The 17,389-nt window shown below is 37.6% G+C and overlaps 1 protein-coding gene across 4 annotated transcripts in view; it reads left to right on the top strand.

Moving 5' to 3' along the window:
- The window catches only part of EPC1 (enhancer of polycomb homolog 1), a 95,490-nt gene extending 78,578 nt beyond the window's left edge, over positions 1–16,912 (top strand). For 2 of the 4 annotated variants that reach the window (XM_007196399.3, XM_007196397.2), the window contains exons 6-15: positions 668–827; positions 1,838–2,014; positions 2,102–2,191; positions 2,277–2,425; positions 3,810–4,162; positions 11,770–11,888; positions 11,969–12,055; positions 12,893–13,034; positions 13,142–13,505; positions 15,533–16,912. In XM_007196399.3, coding sequence (XP_007196461.1) covers positions 668–827; positions 1,838–2,014; positions 2,102–2,191; positions 2,277–2,425; positions 3,810–4,162; positions 11,770–11,888; positions 11,969–12,055; positions 12,893–13,034; positions 13,142–13,505; positions 15,533–15,605 — 1,714 coding nt within the window. In that variant the 3' untranslated portion in view covers positions 15,606–16,912. Of the gene's footprint in view, positions 1–667; positions 828–1,837; positions 2,015–2,101; positions 2,192–2,276; positions 2,426–3,809; positions 4,163–11,027; positions 11,145–11,769; positions 11,889–11,968; positions 12,056–12,892; positions 13,035–13,141; positions 13,506–15,532 lie in introns of those variants that run through there. The other 2 variants (XM_007196398.2, XR_009007530.1) reach the window with 2 other exon arrangements.
- Positions 16,913–17,389: the final 477 nt, after the last annotated feature.

Below are 17,389 nucleotides of genomic sequence, written 5' to 3'. Positions count from 1 at the left end.
ACATTTTGAAATCATATTCTTTTGCCCTTACTTGAGTTGTGTGCAGGGCTGTGAGGGAGAGAACATTTGTTACTTCTAAAGTTTTTATTTTATTTACTAGATGCTACTGAATTTTTTCTTAACACTTAACTGGGCTTTTTAACAGGGAAGTATAAGAAGGGGAGAGGGCGAGGCCCATAATCTTACCACTCAGGTAATCCTTTAGCGGGAGCACAGTGAAAACTTCAAGCCTCACTCCCCTATTTCGTAGCCCCTGTTCCCGAAGAAAACCACTGATCAATTTATTGTGATTCATTTCAGAAAAGTTAGTTTTATAGCCCAGGCAACTCAAATTAGCAGAAAGTTCCTCAGCACCATTTTAGGCATGAATTTCAACATCTCCACCAAATCTTTCACCAAAATTGCTGGTGTTAAAATTTAAACCTTTGTTTTCTTTCCCACAGTTATCTATTCATGGTGCCAAGATACAGCTATAAGCCAAAAAGCAAAAGAAAGAAACAATAGGAATTATGTAATCTTTAGTTTTAATGAGCATTCAGCAAGTAGTTTACCTGCAATGTTACCTTAGGTCTAATCAGGGTTTATAGTTATAGCTCAGTTAGTAGTCGTCACGAGGATGAGTACTTCCTGAACTAACTTTTTCGACTTCCTTCCTTTGCCGTTTCAGGTATAGTCTGGGTGACTACAGTGGCGAGATCGTGTCTGAGGTCATGGCGCAGAGACAGCCCATGAAACCTGCTTACTCCATCCCCGTCGTCGCCCTCACCAACAGCGGCCAGTTCAAACACCAGGAAGCCATGGACGTGAAGGAGTTTAAAGCTAATAAGGTGATAAAAATTTCTGTGGGCAGTAGTAGCTGATCATGTTGAGTGGTATTTTATCACTAGATTCAGAGTGAAATAGAAAAAATATGTATATAAACCCTACCGTGAAAGCCAGCTTTTGATTTAAGACTGGCCTGTGGATATAGGAATAGAACTTGTAAAGAGAGATACCTTATAGTTTAATAATTAACTTTTCTTTAAAAACCGTAATGCCATAAACTGCATAAAACTTGGTATAAATATTTATGTCAACCGTGATACCTGCCATGATCTTTTTCTTCCTAACAAATATCATTTCTGCCTCTGATCTTTCTTGCCTGTTGCCTGTACCTCAAATTCATACCTCTCCTAGCCTCTGCCCTCACCTGCCATACATATTTCTGACATGCACTGTGTTCATTGCTCTGTCACTGTTGCCTCTGTGTTTTATTCCCGTGTTGTTTCCCTATTTAATGATTTCATATCTTTATCCTCTAAAACTGCTCACAATTCACTTTCATTGTTCAGCTAGCAAGTCCTTACTACTCTTTATTTTTTTTAATATCTCAGCATTATGGATTTATTTTTCACTATGTTCACAGTTATCTGAAGTTTGCTTTGTGTATATGTTTTCATTATTACTTTCCCAATATTGATTTGTTAATTCTTTAGAATAAAGACTAGACATCCCTTTTTAAAAATTCTCTCCTAGAATTTTCATAGAAAATTAAGAAACAGATACAGGAGCCAGCAGTAAAGACTCATTGTTGTTAAAGGATTTCAGCAGCTGGAGAACTTCTGTTCTCTTCTTTTACTTGATTATGATTATGTGTAGGTTGCAGAAACATATTCCTGTTTTCACAGAGACCGACCTCTAAGACTTTACAATAGAAGATGACAAAATGCCAAGGGTCTTGTATCTCTTAGGAGTGGGAATGCCTTCATTTTAGCAGTAAACTTTTTTTTAAAACTCCCCCCAGACTTTCAGTTTGTTGAACATGGTTGCTAGTGTGTAATTCGTGACTGTATTGCAGCCAGATAAGGCCGACCTTACCCGACCTAAACGTAAATATGAGAAGAAGCCCAAAGTCTTACCTCCGTCCGCTGCTGCTGCCCCTCAACAGGCCGGCCCCGCCACGCTGCCCGTCTTCAACGCTAAAGACCTGAACCAGTATGACTTTCCCAGCTCGGACGAAGAACCTCTCTCCCAGGTGAGTGGAAGGATTTCTGATTTCTCATGAACGCAGAGGAGGAATGGAGGAAGGCACATGTTCTCACTCACTTCCTTTTATTTCAAGGTTCTGTCTGGCTCTTCGGAGGCTGAGGAAGAGAATGATCCCGATGGTCCTTTTGCTTTCCGTAGGAAGGCAGGCTGTCAGTACTATGCTGTAAGTTTCCGCTTCTCTTTTTAAGTAACAAACTGTTTACCTGGAGCTGACAAAACAAAAAATAATTCAGATTTTTCTTTTTAAGCCTCACTTAGACCAAACTGGCAACTGGCCTTGGACCAGTCCTAGCGACGGAGGGTTAGGGGACGCGCGATACCGCTACTGCTTGACCACCCTGAGCGTGCCCCAGCGGTGTATCGGATTTGCGCGGAGACGGGTTGGGCGCGGTGGAAGGTAAGGCGTTTCTGTGTTCCTAGCAGAGGGATGTTTTAGCTGGTGGGCGATGGCATCTAAAGCTTAAAGTGAGGTGATCCTTCTAAAGAGCTCGTTTTGTTCCTGTCTGCTATTCTTAACTGATTTTTTTGACTGAGGTACTTCACCACTTTATTACCTGTTTCTTATACAACCGTAGCTTTTAATGCATAACTAATGGTTCCCTAATGGATCTGCTTTTCTTTCCAAGATCGAAAGCCTCAGAGATAGATGAAGGCAAGTGTAAATCAGGATTACAAAAAATCGTTTTAGGAGTTCTGGGAGATATTGAGAAAAAGGATTAACTAAGCTAAGAAATGTCATATAACTGGTACACTGAGTTAACTCGTTAGTGGAAAGGCTCCAGGGTCCATGCAGGACCTGATCTTGACATCAGCTTGTCAGGACGCCTGCCTTTGTTGAGACCTGATAGAGCCCTTCATACTCTGGATGCCTTTATGTGAGAAGTTGTGTGTGGGAGGGGGGAGGAGTTGCAGAACACATGAAAGCGAAGGAAAAGAAAGACACTCGTATAATATTAGTGAAAAGAAATTAAAAGGCAAAACAGATGAATGATCAGGGTGCTTTGAGGAAGAAAGCTAAGGGTATAATTTACGGTCAGTTAATGACTTGTACACGTTTCTTTTCATTTTTGAATCTTGAGGGCAGTTATGATCACTTCACCATTAGTTTAGAATTATCCAGTCACTAAAATACATTTTATTGAGCGCTTTTTCAACCCCATCATTATGTTGACATCATAGTAGTGAAAATCCTCTACATGGGCTATATTTTATTCGATACTAGCATGAGTCAGTGTTAACATCTTAAGATGGAATCATTTATAAAGTTTATATAAATAAAATGAAAATATATCCTCTCAAGTGGTAGCTTCAAATATTTTGTCTATAAAAAATTTAAATAGTGTAAATATCCAAAGATCACATACCTTTTACTGCTTTTCTCCCACCTACCCTCTCCAAAAAAAAAAAAAAAAAAATGAAGTTTTTGCTTAAATAAAGAACAGATATGTTAGCAATATTTCATGAATGTTTTGGTGCTTTATAATGGAAGTGAAAAACCAAATTCTCTTGTATTGTGACAGTAAAGCCAACCGTAGAACTGTTAGAAGACTCTAGCTGTTGTAAGATGGATAGTATACCTTATTCTTTAAGGCGGATTACTTTCTTCTTTAATCGAATCATTATAAAGTGAAAGAACCTTAACAGAAATTGAGATTTTAGCCCATAGAGCCAAATAACGAAATCATCAAATTTATAGCTCTTAAATATTCAGGATGAGGTGGCTTTTGGGGACTTGGGGGAGTAGCTGTTTTACATGTCTGTCTGTGCCTTATTTTTAACAGGGTCTTACTGGACAGAGCTCACTCGGACTATGACAGCATGTTTCGCCATCTGGATTTGGAAATGCTTTCCTCACCACAACATTCTCCAGTCAGTCAGATTGCCAATACCTCAGAAACAAATACCTCGGACAAATCTTTCTCTAAAGACCTCAGTCAGATACTAGTCAATATCAAATCATGTAGATGGCGGCATTTTAGGCCTCGGACACCATCCCTACGTGACAGTGACAGTGATGGAGTCTCCTGTAGAAAATGGTATCGGAATGTAAGTCGAACAAGAGCAGCACAACCCGGGACCCAGACATGCAGCGCCTCTGCGCAGAGTAAAAGCAGCAGTGGCTCAGCGCACTTCGGTATGTTCATTCATTATGACGTGCGTTTCTGTAGAAGCACCGGGTTCATCAGTTTTTGGAATATGTGCTCTATTATACTAACAGCTGAAAGTCCTTTCCTCTTAAAATAGTATTTTTTAACAATCTAGGTTTAAGTATTTATTTGAGTCCTGATTGTACGTGTGTCTTCATTTAAACATTTCCACATACGTAAGATGTTTATTGCTATTTAATATATGACATTTGTTTCCTGGATACACTTTGTGAACTACCAACCAAGATTCAACTATTATGTTTCAAATAATAAAAAAAAGAAAATGGACCATAAATTGATAGTGTTTTATATTTGGACACTTTTCTGGTCTTTTACTTAGACTGCTTTAAAGTAACCCAGCAAGTCAATAGATATACAAGCTTTCTCTGCTTACACAGTCATTCAGAATAATTTGTAAGAGGGAAACTAATTTTTCAAAGAACAACGTTTGTGTAAGGATTATTTTAATAATTTTGGAAACATTTTCAGGTAATACCTACTTTAGCATTACGCCTACATTGTGCAATGTGTCTAAAATAAACGCCATCTACTTAAAATATTCCTCAAATTTTAGTTTTCTATTTTAAAGCAAATATCTGTTGTTTGAGGCATGTAGATTATAGAAATTCACTGTTAAAATTGTCATACAGATTTTTATAAAGATGTTGGTTCTGTCCCCCTAATTATCTGTAAGGCTACAGTTAAACCTAATAACTATGAAAATGTGCTTCTTATTCTTAAAGACCTTCAGAAAAGGTTCCATAAACTAACTTACTTTGTGGTTAGAAATAAAGTACTTCTGCGAAGCGGAAGTCTTTCAGCTCATAAGAAAAATAATAACATTTCAGAAATCAAGTAGAAGATAATCTAACTTACTCTTGAGGTCTACCTAACAGATTATTTATAATCCCATTAATTTCAGAGTCTATATCATGAAGAGTCAGTTTCTCTCTGCTTTTATAGTCTTAAAAATCAAAATGAAGAATTTTTCAGTACGAAGGAGGACTTATATATTGGTGTGAGTGTAGAGATTTTAATAGTATAAACTTGTAATATGTTTCCCTGATAAAGATTTTTAAGTTGTTTAAAATTCTTTTGAGACTAGACGTAGAAAATTGGCTTGTTCTGTCAATTCCTCATCTTCTCTACCTCTTAAAATAAAGTCATATAACTATCCTAAGGCTCTTACAGTGATTTTTTTAATGTAAATTGTTTTGCCATACTACTTAAGTAAGCATTGATACTGTAAAACTTACTTGATTTGTGTTTGCCAAAGAATATTAAAAGGTGAACATGGAACAGTAGTATTACCAAAAGTATAGCTGAAGAAAATCTTTAATAACCGTATAATTTTCTTTTTAATCATTTCCTTCCCCTGTATATGTGATAAAGTTAAATGGGTTTATCAGTTTTTTTCTGTTGCATCTAATTGTTTTCAATTTTCCCTTAAATTTTACTGGATCTTCCTGTATACTTAGAGAATAGATACCTGCAGGTTGCTTTAGGATAATGCTTCATTCTTTCATGTGTGTGAACATTCCAGAAACCTAAAGCTTTTCTCTTCGTGCTCTATAAAGTATGTAACAATGGACTGATATCATGTGTAGCTTTAACTTAAGGGAATTCAGCTATAGGCCCCTGGAGAAAAAAATTAAAACTTTAGCAGTTCAGATATTATACAGGATTCTAAATACTGTTGAACTCAAAGAGGGAGCCGCGCTGGGAACGGGAGAAGTGAGTCTATTACTGTTCCTCTTGCAGCGTCAGTGCCTGCATTGCTGCCTCGCTCTTAAGCATCTCATCTTGTCGATGGAGTTGTAGTTTTAAAGATTTTTTTTTCATTTGGTATAGCCCCCAGGTACAAACCAAACTGCTCCGTCTGGTATTCAGCCACAGAAGCTCTGCTCTAGTGCGATGCCAGAGGCTACGCGGCTGTGTCGGGCTTGTTGAAAGGAGGAGGTGGACCCGTCGTGGTACACGCTAAAGGAATTTTTAAGGCCTAATTTTCACCACACTGACTTTAGAACTTAACCAGTCTTTATATGACCTACGAGTCAGCTGATATACTTGCCTGCCGCCTAAGCCAAATATGTGGGTTTTGATTTAGCCATTTTTGATTATTCTATCATTGTTTTAAATACTAATATTTATGTGTATGCTGTGACATAGTGATGCCCTCTGGACTGATTATCCCTTTTCTAAATAAGCCTCTATAAGGGCCTGTTCTCACTTTGAAATAGGAAATTCTAATGAGGCTGTCAGGACCTGTTGTTTTTGGTAAAGGGCCTGAGCTTTATCACACCACCTCTCATAGCCTCTGCGTCAGCTGCTGCTTGGAGTCTTTTGTGCTTGCTTCCCTGTCTTGACCATTTTGCAGAGTTGTGCAGTCAGACCAGTGGCCTGGTTAGTCAGTGCTAGAGTGCTTGGGCCTCTGGATACTGTACAGCAGAATGACACACTGTTAGAATTTTTAGGACTCGATTTAGTACTTAAGGATAAATTGTGTATTTTAAATAATCTTTAGTTAATATGTGATTTGGACAGTTTCCAAATACATTTTTCTAATTTTTTCTTATCTACAAAAATATCTTTGGGGAATTCCCAGGCGGTCCAGTGGTTAGGACTTCGCACTCTCTCCCTGCCAAGGGCCCGGGTTCAATCCCTGCTCAGGGAACTAAAATCCCACAAGCTGGGCGGTGCAGCCAAAAGAGAAAAGAAAAAAAAAAAAAACTTTATAAAAAAAATCTTTGAAGGCTTAGTGTTTGTTCAGTGACTAAGTATTCATTTGCATGTGTTTGAGGGGATATCAGATTCAGAATTAATACCTTTTTTCATAATTAGGAAGGACTCTAATTCAGAAAGACTGAAAACAGAAAAGTGATTTTTTTTTGCGCCCCCCCCCCCAGAAAAGAGATTTTAAAACCATTATATGTTCAGGATTTGAATTCCTAGTTCCCAGTGAAATTTCATCAGCATTTTAAGTCATTTTTCCAAACTCCCATATCTACAGTATAGATTTGGTTTATTTTCATAAGTCAATAAGAAATTGTAGCAATAATGATAGGTTCTAATAAATCTCAATATCTATAGCTTACTCAGCAGTGCAGTTTACTTCTATTTGTAGCATAAATTTTTTTTAATTTTTATTGGAGTATATAGTTGATTAACAATGTTGTGTTAGTTTCTGCTGTACAGCAAAGTGACTCAGTTATACATATACATATATCTACTCTTTTTTAGATTCTTTTCCCATATAGGTCATTACAGAGTACTGAGAAGAGTTCCCTGTGCTCTACACAGGTCCTTATTAGGTCCTTATTAGTTAGCATAAAATTTTAATATTACTGTAAAAAAGGAACTCTAGATTTGAACACTGAATATTTTCATTGTTAGATTTTGTAGATTTGTGGGACTCAGATGTGTTTCAAAACTCAGAATTACTTCCTCAGCAGATTCTGGAGTAACACCCATAGTGAAATACATTAATAGTTTTACAGTTGTGTAGTGAAGTGCGAGAATAGTCACACTCAGTGGAAAGTTTGACCACAAATAACCTGACGTTCAAGACGTTTGCAGCCAGATGAATTCAGGTTTGCTCGTGTTTTGCTGGCATATGAATTACAACAAACTTTTGTTTTCCGATTGGATGTTCTAGGTAACTGATAAGTGCTCATGAACCTCCAGACTATCAATTCAGGCTCACTCATTAGGTGGTCACACTGTAATACTGTCTGCAGTCATTTCAGCTTATGTTTATTTCTTTATAGTTACCCTTCTCTCCTGTATTAAAATAATTTTCTGCCTGTGTACTGCTCAGAGAAATTTCTAATTGAGGAGTATCTTTTAAAACAGGTGTTTGGGTTTGTTGATTTTTTTTTTTTTAACAAAATATACATTTTGGTAATCTAGAATCCATCTTCTCAAACTGAATTTTCAAATTGTTTACTTTTTCTTAAGTACCTGTCACCTCCTGCCCCCCACAGCCCTGCCGCCCCCAATCATTCCATTGATCTGCTCCAGCTACAGGAATGTGACTTAAAGGCCAGCAGGCTGAACACTAGGCCATTCCCGGCGCTGGTGTACCTACCCCATGATAGGTCCTTGCATAAGGCATGGACTCGTAAAGTTTTAGATTATTTCATCTAAATTCCTACCCCAGAGGATTGTTAGAAGCTACCCATACAGCGGTGGTTTCTGGCTTCTGCCTCGGCACCTCTAGGGGCAGATTAAAATTCAGCAACTTTCTAGATCAGGTTATTCTGCAGTTGGGAGTCTTGTTTAGAAAGTTTGTCCGTATATCGAGCAAAAGCTGCCTCCTTAAATTTAAACCCGCAGGTCCTGTTTGCCCTTGGAAGCACACTGAGTAAGTTTTCTTGCTCTCCCACATCATAGTGTCCTCCAGATATTTGAAGTCCTGTCGTGCTCCTTCCCTGTTCTCAGCTTTTAATCTTGTGCCTCCCGTGACTCTGCTCCCCTCCCTAGACCCCTGTCTGTCAGATGCTCTATAGATGAGGTTTCTTTTAAAGCATGATGCACACTGTTGGTACATAAAAAGTTTGATTACTTTTTGTAAATAATATTAAATCTAAAACAGACTTTTGTCTATTTCTTTTTATATTTAAAATCTCATTGGTTTGGGGGTAGTTTTGTTTCCCCTTCCACTACTGAATATCTTTGTGACCTCAGATGAAAGTTTCTTCATCTCTAGTATGAGATTATAGAAGGAAATCTCCAAGAATCCCTCCTGATCTAAAATTTTTTGGTCCTTTGAAATGATTCTGATTCTGGGTCTGGTGATCTGTCCACAAAACCACCGTGTCCATATCAATGTGAACTTCAAACTTGACGGCCACACGATATCTGGAGGTAGACATACAACCTAAAAACGTCACCTTGATAGAGATACAGGGAAATATGCTCATTTTGGTTTAGCATTTGGTTAGACTTTGAATTATAATGACATCCAAGGTCTTCTCAGTTTCCTGTGTAAGTAATAGTGCAAAACCCAGCCCAGATTTTATTTGCCCAAATTTACTGCCTTACCTTTGTCCAAGCTTTCCTACTCATTCATACAGCCTTTTGGATTGGAATTTTATTTCTCAGAAGAAATATAAAATCTTCGCATCTCATGGCTTGAAAAGGACTTTAATGATGACCTAATTTAATCTCGTGTATTTCAGATGAACATACTGAGCCCCAAAAGATTAAATAACTTGCTCAGGTGAACTCAGCCAGTTATGCCGGAGCTGAGAATGAAAGAAAAAATCAAGATCTCTTGGCCCCTAGACCCATGGTTTTTATTACCATCACTTCTAGCCTATATGTTACTTTGTGCATTTCTTCTAGAACATTTATCAAAAATGTCCAAGGGAAATTTTTATAACTGGACTCTGGAGTATAGAGATATGTAAGAAATAGGCTAACATAGGGATCTAAAATCTCAATGAGCGTTAGTGATCTAAAATGTCAGTTGCATTTTTATTTCTAAATCTGTATTTGGAGGAAGTTAACAGTTGTTAAAAAAAAGTGAAATTCACAAAACCCTCAGAGACTAAGGACTGAAATGTTGATTTAAATAGGGCAAAAATATTTGGAACCTTTATTCAAATCGATTTCCAATTTAATATTGCTAATGTTTAAATTAAAACAAACACCAGCAGAATTCTGCAAAAGAATATTTTCATTCATATAAATGGAGTTTTGTATATAGATCTTTACAGTGAATGCTAAATTATTGTTTTCTAGATGTGTAATGACGTGACCTTCCAGAAATGGTCCTTTTTTTTTTTTTTTTGTCTTTTTTTAAGTTTATTAAATATCTCCTACCAGGAAATTCAAGATTTAGGCAACGCACTCAAGCTTAGGAAATTAAAGTAGAAATCGCAAAAACATATTAGCAAACCCCATCTAATAAATTAAGGAGCTTTAGTTTTAAACAATTGCTTTTATGGATTTTTTTTCAACATAGAGGTATTGTTTTAATTATAATCACTCTTTCAGGGCAGCTTTTTTTTTTTTTTTCCTTCAAGTTCTGGTTTAACACGTTTCTATTATACGGAAATGGTCACGTTGACAGAAAGTTTATGTCAGTATTTAGGGATTATCCTATTATCAATAAAAGCTTTTTCCGGTAGAATTCAGATCTGAGAATTATAAACATAGTAGGAAGAGAAACTCATCAAAGGACATATATCAACTGAACAGATTTGTAACACCCAAAATAAGAAAATGAAAAGTAGAATTTTTCCAACAAGAAATTATTTTTTGCCTTTATAACCCAAGAAATTAGTTCAGTGCAAGTATAAAAGCCTGTGTAAATACTAATAACTTCTGAGGTTTTCTTAAATATTATTTCACAGTTTTCTGATTTGTTCAAAATGTGGTAGAATTTCTACTTAACATCTATCTAAGCATTTTGTAGTTGTCCTAGGCAGAAGCTGTATCCTGGGGAATAAAAATTCTTATGAGTTATAAGTGCAAACTGTAAAACTTGATGAAGTAATATTCTAAAGAAATTATCAAAATGTCTTTAACTAAAGACAGCAACAAATTAGCTGGCAGTATTTTGAAAACATTAAACTTTAGATTAAGGAAATATGCATGATTTATAGATTCCCTAGTACCCAGGGATGCATGATAACCCTTTTTTTTCTGTTTTAAATAGTTCTTACCCAACCATCACAGGCTTCTTAAAAGAAGCCTTAAAGTCAGATGTTGTGATTGTATGTGCTTTTTTTTTTTCTTTTTTTTAAATTGGCAAAAAAAAAAAAAAGAAAAAGGTTTCCTTTTTAAAAACTGCACACACTTTTTGGGGGAGTAATAAATGAACATTTTTTTGTTTGTTTTTTTTAGAACTGAGCTCTCCATAGACAAACATAAGTAGCATAACACAGTGTCTTTCCTCAGACATCATTCTGTACAGTAAACCAACATAAACATCTCCGTTCTTATTGACTGGATTTTTTCCAGGTGGGTTAATTGGGTGGGGAAAATTAATTAACCTTTGGAGCCTCTTTTCTTCCTGTTAAACTTAAAGGATGGGTTCTTTTAAAAAAAAAAAAGTGATAAACCAACAACCTTATATTTCATATGAAGGAAATTTTTGTAATGACTAAAATTAGAAAATATGTAGAACAATTAGTATTTCTACACAGAACTGCTAGGGATCATCTGAATGCATTGGGACAGTAGTATGAATAAACTAGAAACTAAATGGTGATTATCAGATTTCTTCTCAAGCTCAGTGCAACGTTGAATTTCAAATATGCGGATGAAAAAAGCTGGTATTACCTTTTACACACTGTCTAGCACAAGTGTCACAGCTTACAAAAAATAATGGTTTTGAAACGTGGGAAGTGAGCACTTCTCTTTCCTCTGTGCAACTCGGCAAGTTTCGTGTTGTTTTTCTTTAAACTCACGCCACTCTCGTTAAGCGTGGTTATAAAAATGCTGAAATTTCCATTCGGAAGTGATCTTTAACGGGATGCTAAAATGCTTTAGTTTTTTCTTAAATGCTAAAATTTGTCTTAGTGTACTGTACGATGTGTGTGACAGCCGTGCCCTTTTGTAAAGTGTCTTCTCATTTTATGTTCAGCATTTACAGCCGAACAATACCAGCAGCACCAGCATCAGCTGGCGCTCATGCAGAAACAGCAGCTTGCACAAATTCAGCAACAGCAAGCAAGTAGTCATTCCTCCACCGCCACGTCACAGGTGAGGGATTTGTCTGTCTTATGATTATCCCTCGTGGTTTCCCACCAGAGTTCATCTCTAATTACCAACTGTTGCCATAGAGCCTTGCATCTAACCAGCAGAAAAGTGGCTTTCACCTGAATCTACATCATAGCCATTCTATACAGGGTTTAGAAAGAACGTTACAGGTGAGTATAGAAGCTGTTGCCCCCTGCTCCCTATTTTAAAAAGTAAAACTAAAAAGCATAGTCCCATGAGATGGAGACCCTGTCTTCAAGTCTGACCTGTGGTCTGTGAATGTACCTCTTTAATATACAACCCCACCCAGCTCTCTATGCGGAGCGTTTGAATTATTATTAAAATTTATGCTAAAATAACCTCTTTTACTATTAAAAGAAATCACTTTTGAACTTAAAGCATGATAAATGTTTGCCATTTAAACATATTTAAGGCTTAACTAAAGGCTGAGATTCGTGTCTCTACGCATCTTAGAGGGAAAATTCGTTTAAAAAAATTCAAGGGACTTCTTAATTTCTAGGCTGAGTTAGAATGTGATGTTTTGTTCCTTCTCTTCTAAAGGGATAGTTATCTTACTGTCCCAAAGGTGCCTTTGGTCACGTGTGTATATGTATGTGTAAGTTAGATGAAGGAAGTTTTACATACTTATTTATTCAAATTATATGAATTTATTCATTCATTGATTCATTCATTGCAAATCACTGAAATTGTTTTACTAGCATATTTCTTGTCCAACACTTTGTGTTGGATGTTTACTGTTTCCACATTATAAAAGGTTTATTTTGGTAATTCCATATTATATATTGTCACATAAGAAGATCAAAATTCATAATCGTTGAGTTATAAGATGATTTGAACATTAATCAAATTTATGCATGTCGGAGAGATGAAGATATTTCAGTGGTTTACGACTGTCATTTATATTCAGACTGATTTTGGTAACCTGTGTAGCTTTAATAATAATTTGAGACTAAGTGATGCTGATTAGATTTGTATTTTCTTTTTAGGGTTTTGTTTCCAAGACTTTGGATTCTGCTAGCGCTCAATTTGCTGCTTCTGCTTTGGTGACATCAGAACAGCTGATGGGATTCAAGATGAAGGAGGATGTGGTGCTTGGAATTGGGGTGAATGGCGTCCTTCCAGCCTCAGGTAAGGGTAAAGACGTTTAAGGTGTTTTGATAATGTCTGTAACGTACGTCTGTAATAAACAAGGAGCAGAGTTGCGGTTGTTCAACTGCTTCTTTCCTTTTCCCTAGGAGTATACAAGGGCTTACACCTCAGTAGTACTACACCCCCGGCACTTGTCCACACGAGTCCGTCGACGGCAGGGCCAGCTTTGCTACAGCCTGCGAACGTGACCCAGACAGCGGGTTCCCACAGTGGGCCGAGTCACCCAGTGACTGCTGCCGGTTCTGCAACAACTCAGGTTCTGATTGGGAACAACATCCGATTAACTGTACCTTCATCAGTCGCCACTGTAAACTCTCTTGCCCCCATAAACGCACGACACATACCTAGGACTTTAAGTGCTGTCCCATCGTCTGCCTTAAAGCTGGCTGCCGCAGCAAACTGTCAAGTTTCCAAGGTCCCGTCTTCATCCTCTGTAGATGCAGTTCCACGGTGAGTAGTTATTTGAGCCCAAAGTGTTTGAAAAATATGAAATCTGACTTAAATTCTCTGGCATTGCTCTCTACTTATTTCTTTGTGTTTTTTGCTCTTTTCCTTATATACATTAAAAATGTATAGATGAGAATTCCTTATTTATGTAAGAAATAAACAGATAAATGTTGTAATTCAATATTGCTGCGAATTTGAACTTTAAAGGGAGTATAGTGAATATTGCATGTATGATTGGGACATGACTTAGTATATAATAAGAGCTTATAATACTCTCACTCTGTATTTCACCTTTGGATCGAAGGAGTTATCTTTAGAATGTTTCTTTTGCTTATAATTTCTTCCACAGCTTCTCACGTAGACAGAATTAATAAAACCCACCATGGCTAGTACACTAATTAAGCCTCTCTTAATAATGTAAATAATGTAAAGGGTTACAGTATTCATGCCAGGTCAACTTTTAATCAAACCATTATTTTCTGTGCTAACTTGTTTTCTTAGGTTTCAGTAGATGGTTTAGAATGTTTGCTCAGGCTCTATTCTGTTTTAAATATTAACGGGAATTCAAATCTTGCTGTCTACTTGAGGGGAAACAAAAAGAGAAAGACAGGAGTTTTCAGTTGAGTTAGAAGATGAGCATAGAAGTGTGAAAAGTTAAATAATATTAATTGTAAGTAATAGGTAAAAATTGTTCTAGAGGTATCACAAAGTATAATATGCTTGTCAAATTAGCATGTATAGAGTGTGGCTATAATTTCAATATAAGAGATATTTTTTACACCAGGAATATTCTGGGAATGTTCTACCAAAAAAAAAAAAAAAATCAGATTTCATCTTGGCTGGGCAGAAGGGAGGAAGAAAAAAGAGTTGGGGAAATACGTATGTGTTTCAGAGGTTAACAAGTAACCTAGTTTGTCTAGAGATTTGGAAAGATTAGTGGTAGAAGTTGGAGTGGTTAGCGGCCGGACTTTGAGGCGTCTTGGCTGCCGGTCTGACATGTAGACTTCCTCAGCAGGGAGTGGCCCAGGGCAGGGAGCAGGCTTCGTAGCAACAGACTGCAGCTATTAGTTTCTGGACCCGTGCATCCCTTCTGCTTCTGAACTTAAGTGGTAGTCACGTCTGCTCAGTGCTCATGCATTCTTAATATTCTGGGTCTAGTCATAGCTAGCCAAACAACTATAGCTCTTACTTAAATATATAATACGTGGTTTTCATCGCTATAGAATTGTATAACCACGGGAGACTCGAAGTGTAAGGGAAACGTTCGCATCACTTACTTTAGCCCCTCTGTTTAAAGATGAGGGAACTGAGTGTGCAGGGCAGAGACTGAGACACAGATGTAGAGGACAAACGTACGGACGCCAAGGGGGGAAAGCAGCAGGGGGGTGGGGTGGTGGTGTGATGAATTGGGAGATTGGGGTTGACATGTATACACTGATGTGTGTAAAATGGATGACTAATAAGAACCTGCTGTATAAAAAAATAAATAAAATTTAAAAATAAATAAATAAATAAATAAAAAGATGAGGGAACTGAGACCCAGAGGAGGAACTGAGCTCTGCGAGCACGTCGGCAGTCGAGGGGCAGGGGCAGCGGGGACCCTGGTCTTCTGATTGCTCAGCTCCACGGAGAGAAAGAACTTGGACTTCAAAGTCCTGACATGAATGACCTTCACTCACATTGTTCCTTTTTAAAACTCTTAGGAAAGGTTTAATAGAGGAGGAGATTGAAACTATAAACTAAAGCTTGGTTATCCTTTATGTGTTGTAACACCTAGGTTGCTTGGGTGCTACAACAGGTTTGTTGGTAATGTAGTTGACCATGGAACGTGCAGCGGACACAAGCCTGACTTCCGGTTGTGTGTTCCGAATGATAAACCGTAAAAGTTCATATTCCTCTACTTGCTATCCTGTCCCAAAGGAGTCAGGTCTCTTTCTATTATTAAAAACATTTAAACTTTTTATTGGGAAGATCATCTTGGTTTGTTAAATTGATTGCAGATAAGTAATTTATTGACCTTTTTTCAACAGGGAGAATCATGAGTCAGAAAAGCCAGCACTAAACAACATAGCAGACAATACAGTAGCGATGGAGGTGACGTAGCTTCCTCAGGAGCGGAGCCGCAGCCTGGGGACTTGATTAGGTGCTATGCATCAGTAGCATTTTGAATGCAAGGGATGATGGAACGCAGCACGTGCGTTTCTGTGGCAGCTGTGGGGACTCGACAGCAATGCTCATCTCTCATGCTTCCATTTTTCTTTTCTTACTGTTAATAGGGAAAAAAATCAACATCTGTAAATTAAGAATACAGCAATTATCTGTACAGTACTGCATATTTGTAATACCCTTGTATATATGTTACTTGAATACAGAGATGTTCATTTGTGATGCTTTGCACTTGGGGGTGGGGGGGGGAGGGAAATAAATTGCAACAAAGAGTGTGAGATGATGTGAGAGTGTGTAGAGATGAGGTGTCATCCCATCATGTGCATGGTGCAGAGCCTGCTGTTTTATCTATTTATTGTGCCGTGTTTACAGTTTTGTACACTGTACCTTCATTGGTTCCTGTGCTGTAGTGAATGTGTTAGGTAGCTGTGGACTCCTTGGTATTTTGTAAATGGTATAACATAACTTGGTTCCCCTCTGGGTCCCTGAGTTTTCTGTGTATCATGTGAAAAAAAATGGTGACATACATACAGAATTTTACAAAAAAAAAAAAAAGGCATCAGTTTTTAAAAAATAGGGAATGTACTGTTAAATGGGGATCTTCCTGGTCTACTATCATTAGGACAAGTAACGAGCTAAAAATGAAGTCTCTTGAATCTTCCCATCCCCACCTGCCCACGGAGCTGTGGGTAGTTTCTGGTACTTAAAGCACTAATGTTATGTTGCTGCTCTGCAAACAGCCCAGTAGTCCCATTTCCTTCCACACCAGAAAGTGTTAAATCAAGTATGCAAATGGAGTCCTTACAACTGGAGTTTATGTTGTCTTGCCCTTTTTTTAGCACAAGAAAAAAATTGTACTTTTTTATTGTCGAATTGTTTCAAAGACTTCATTCTTTACTTGTTCTTACAAAAAGGATATAAGGGAGAAGAATGCAGTAATTGCTGTACGTGTATCATCATTCCAGTTTCTAAAAACAGCCAGCCAGCTTTTTTCCTTTTAAGATTCTCCAGAAGGCTGCGAGGCCAGAACCACAAATATCGGGTGCCTTCCTTTGGAAATATTTGACCTCTCTTCTGTGAAGAGAATGGTACTTAACAGACTACTACTAGTGCTTTGTCAGTACCGAAGTCTGAATGCCCAGTCCAATGGCATACATTATCCTTAAGGTTTTTAATCCCACCTGGAAAAATTGTGATAGAATTCTCACAAAATAAACCCAGGGCATTACATGTTGACAAACTAATGTGTAGTGGTCTTTTGCTTTTATTTTCAACCCAAGAACTTTTGTGTGACTTTAATTAAAATCATTCAGTAAAGGGGGGGGCAGGGCCGGTCATGGGAACGTGAGCAATTACTTTCCAGTTCATTTTTTTCAACAATTATTTATTGAATGATTACCTAGTATGCTTGGGACTGTTTTAGGTCCACTACAGTGAAAAAAATTCCTGCCCATTCTATGACCATGGAATTTATAATTTCATTGAGTGATAAAAACAAGATGAATATGTAAAATTTAAATTGTATTATGGTAGGTATTTGGGGGGAAAGTAAAGCAAGGAGAGGGGAGAAGCAGTGCCAGGATGGGGTGGAGGTTGCTGTTTCCAGTAGGGTGGGCAGAGAAGCACCCACAGAGATGATGGGGCAGGGGGGTGGAGAGGATACATTCAAGGGTCGGGGCGTGCCTGGTTTGCTGAAGAAACAGCAGTGTGGCTCTGGTGCA

The sequence above is a fragment of the Balaenoptera acutorostrata genome, chromosome 3 (assembly GCF_949987535.1).
Source record: "Balaenoptera acutorostrata chromosome 3, mBalAcu1.1, whole genome shotgun sequence".
Taxonomy (NCBI): domain Eukaryota; kingdom Metazoa; phylum Chordata; class Mammalia; order Artiodactyla; family Balaenopteridae; genus Balaenoptera; species Balaenoptera acutorostrata.
Note: the sequence above shows the minus strand (reverse complement) of the source record. Positions and strands in the feature narration are given on the sequence as shown.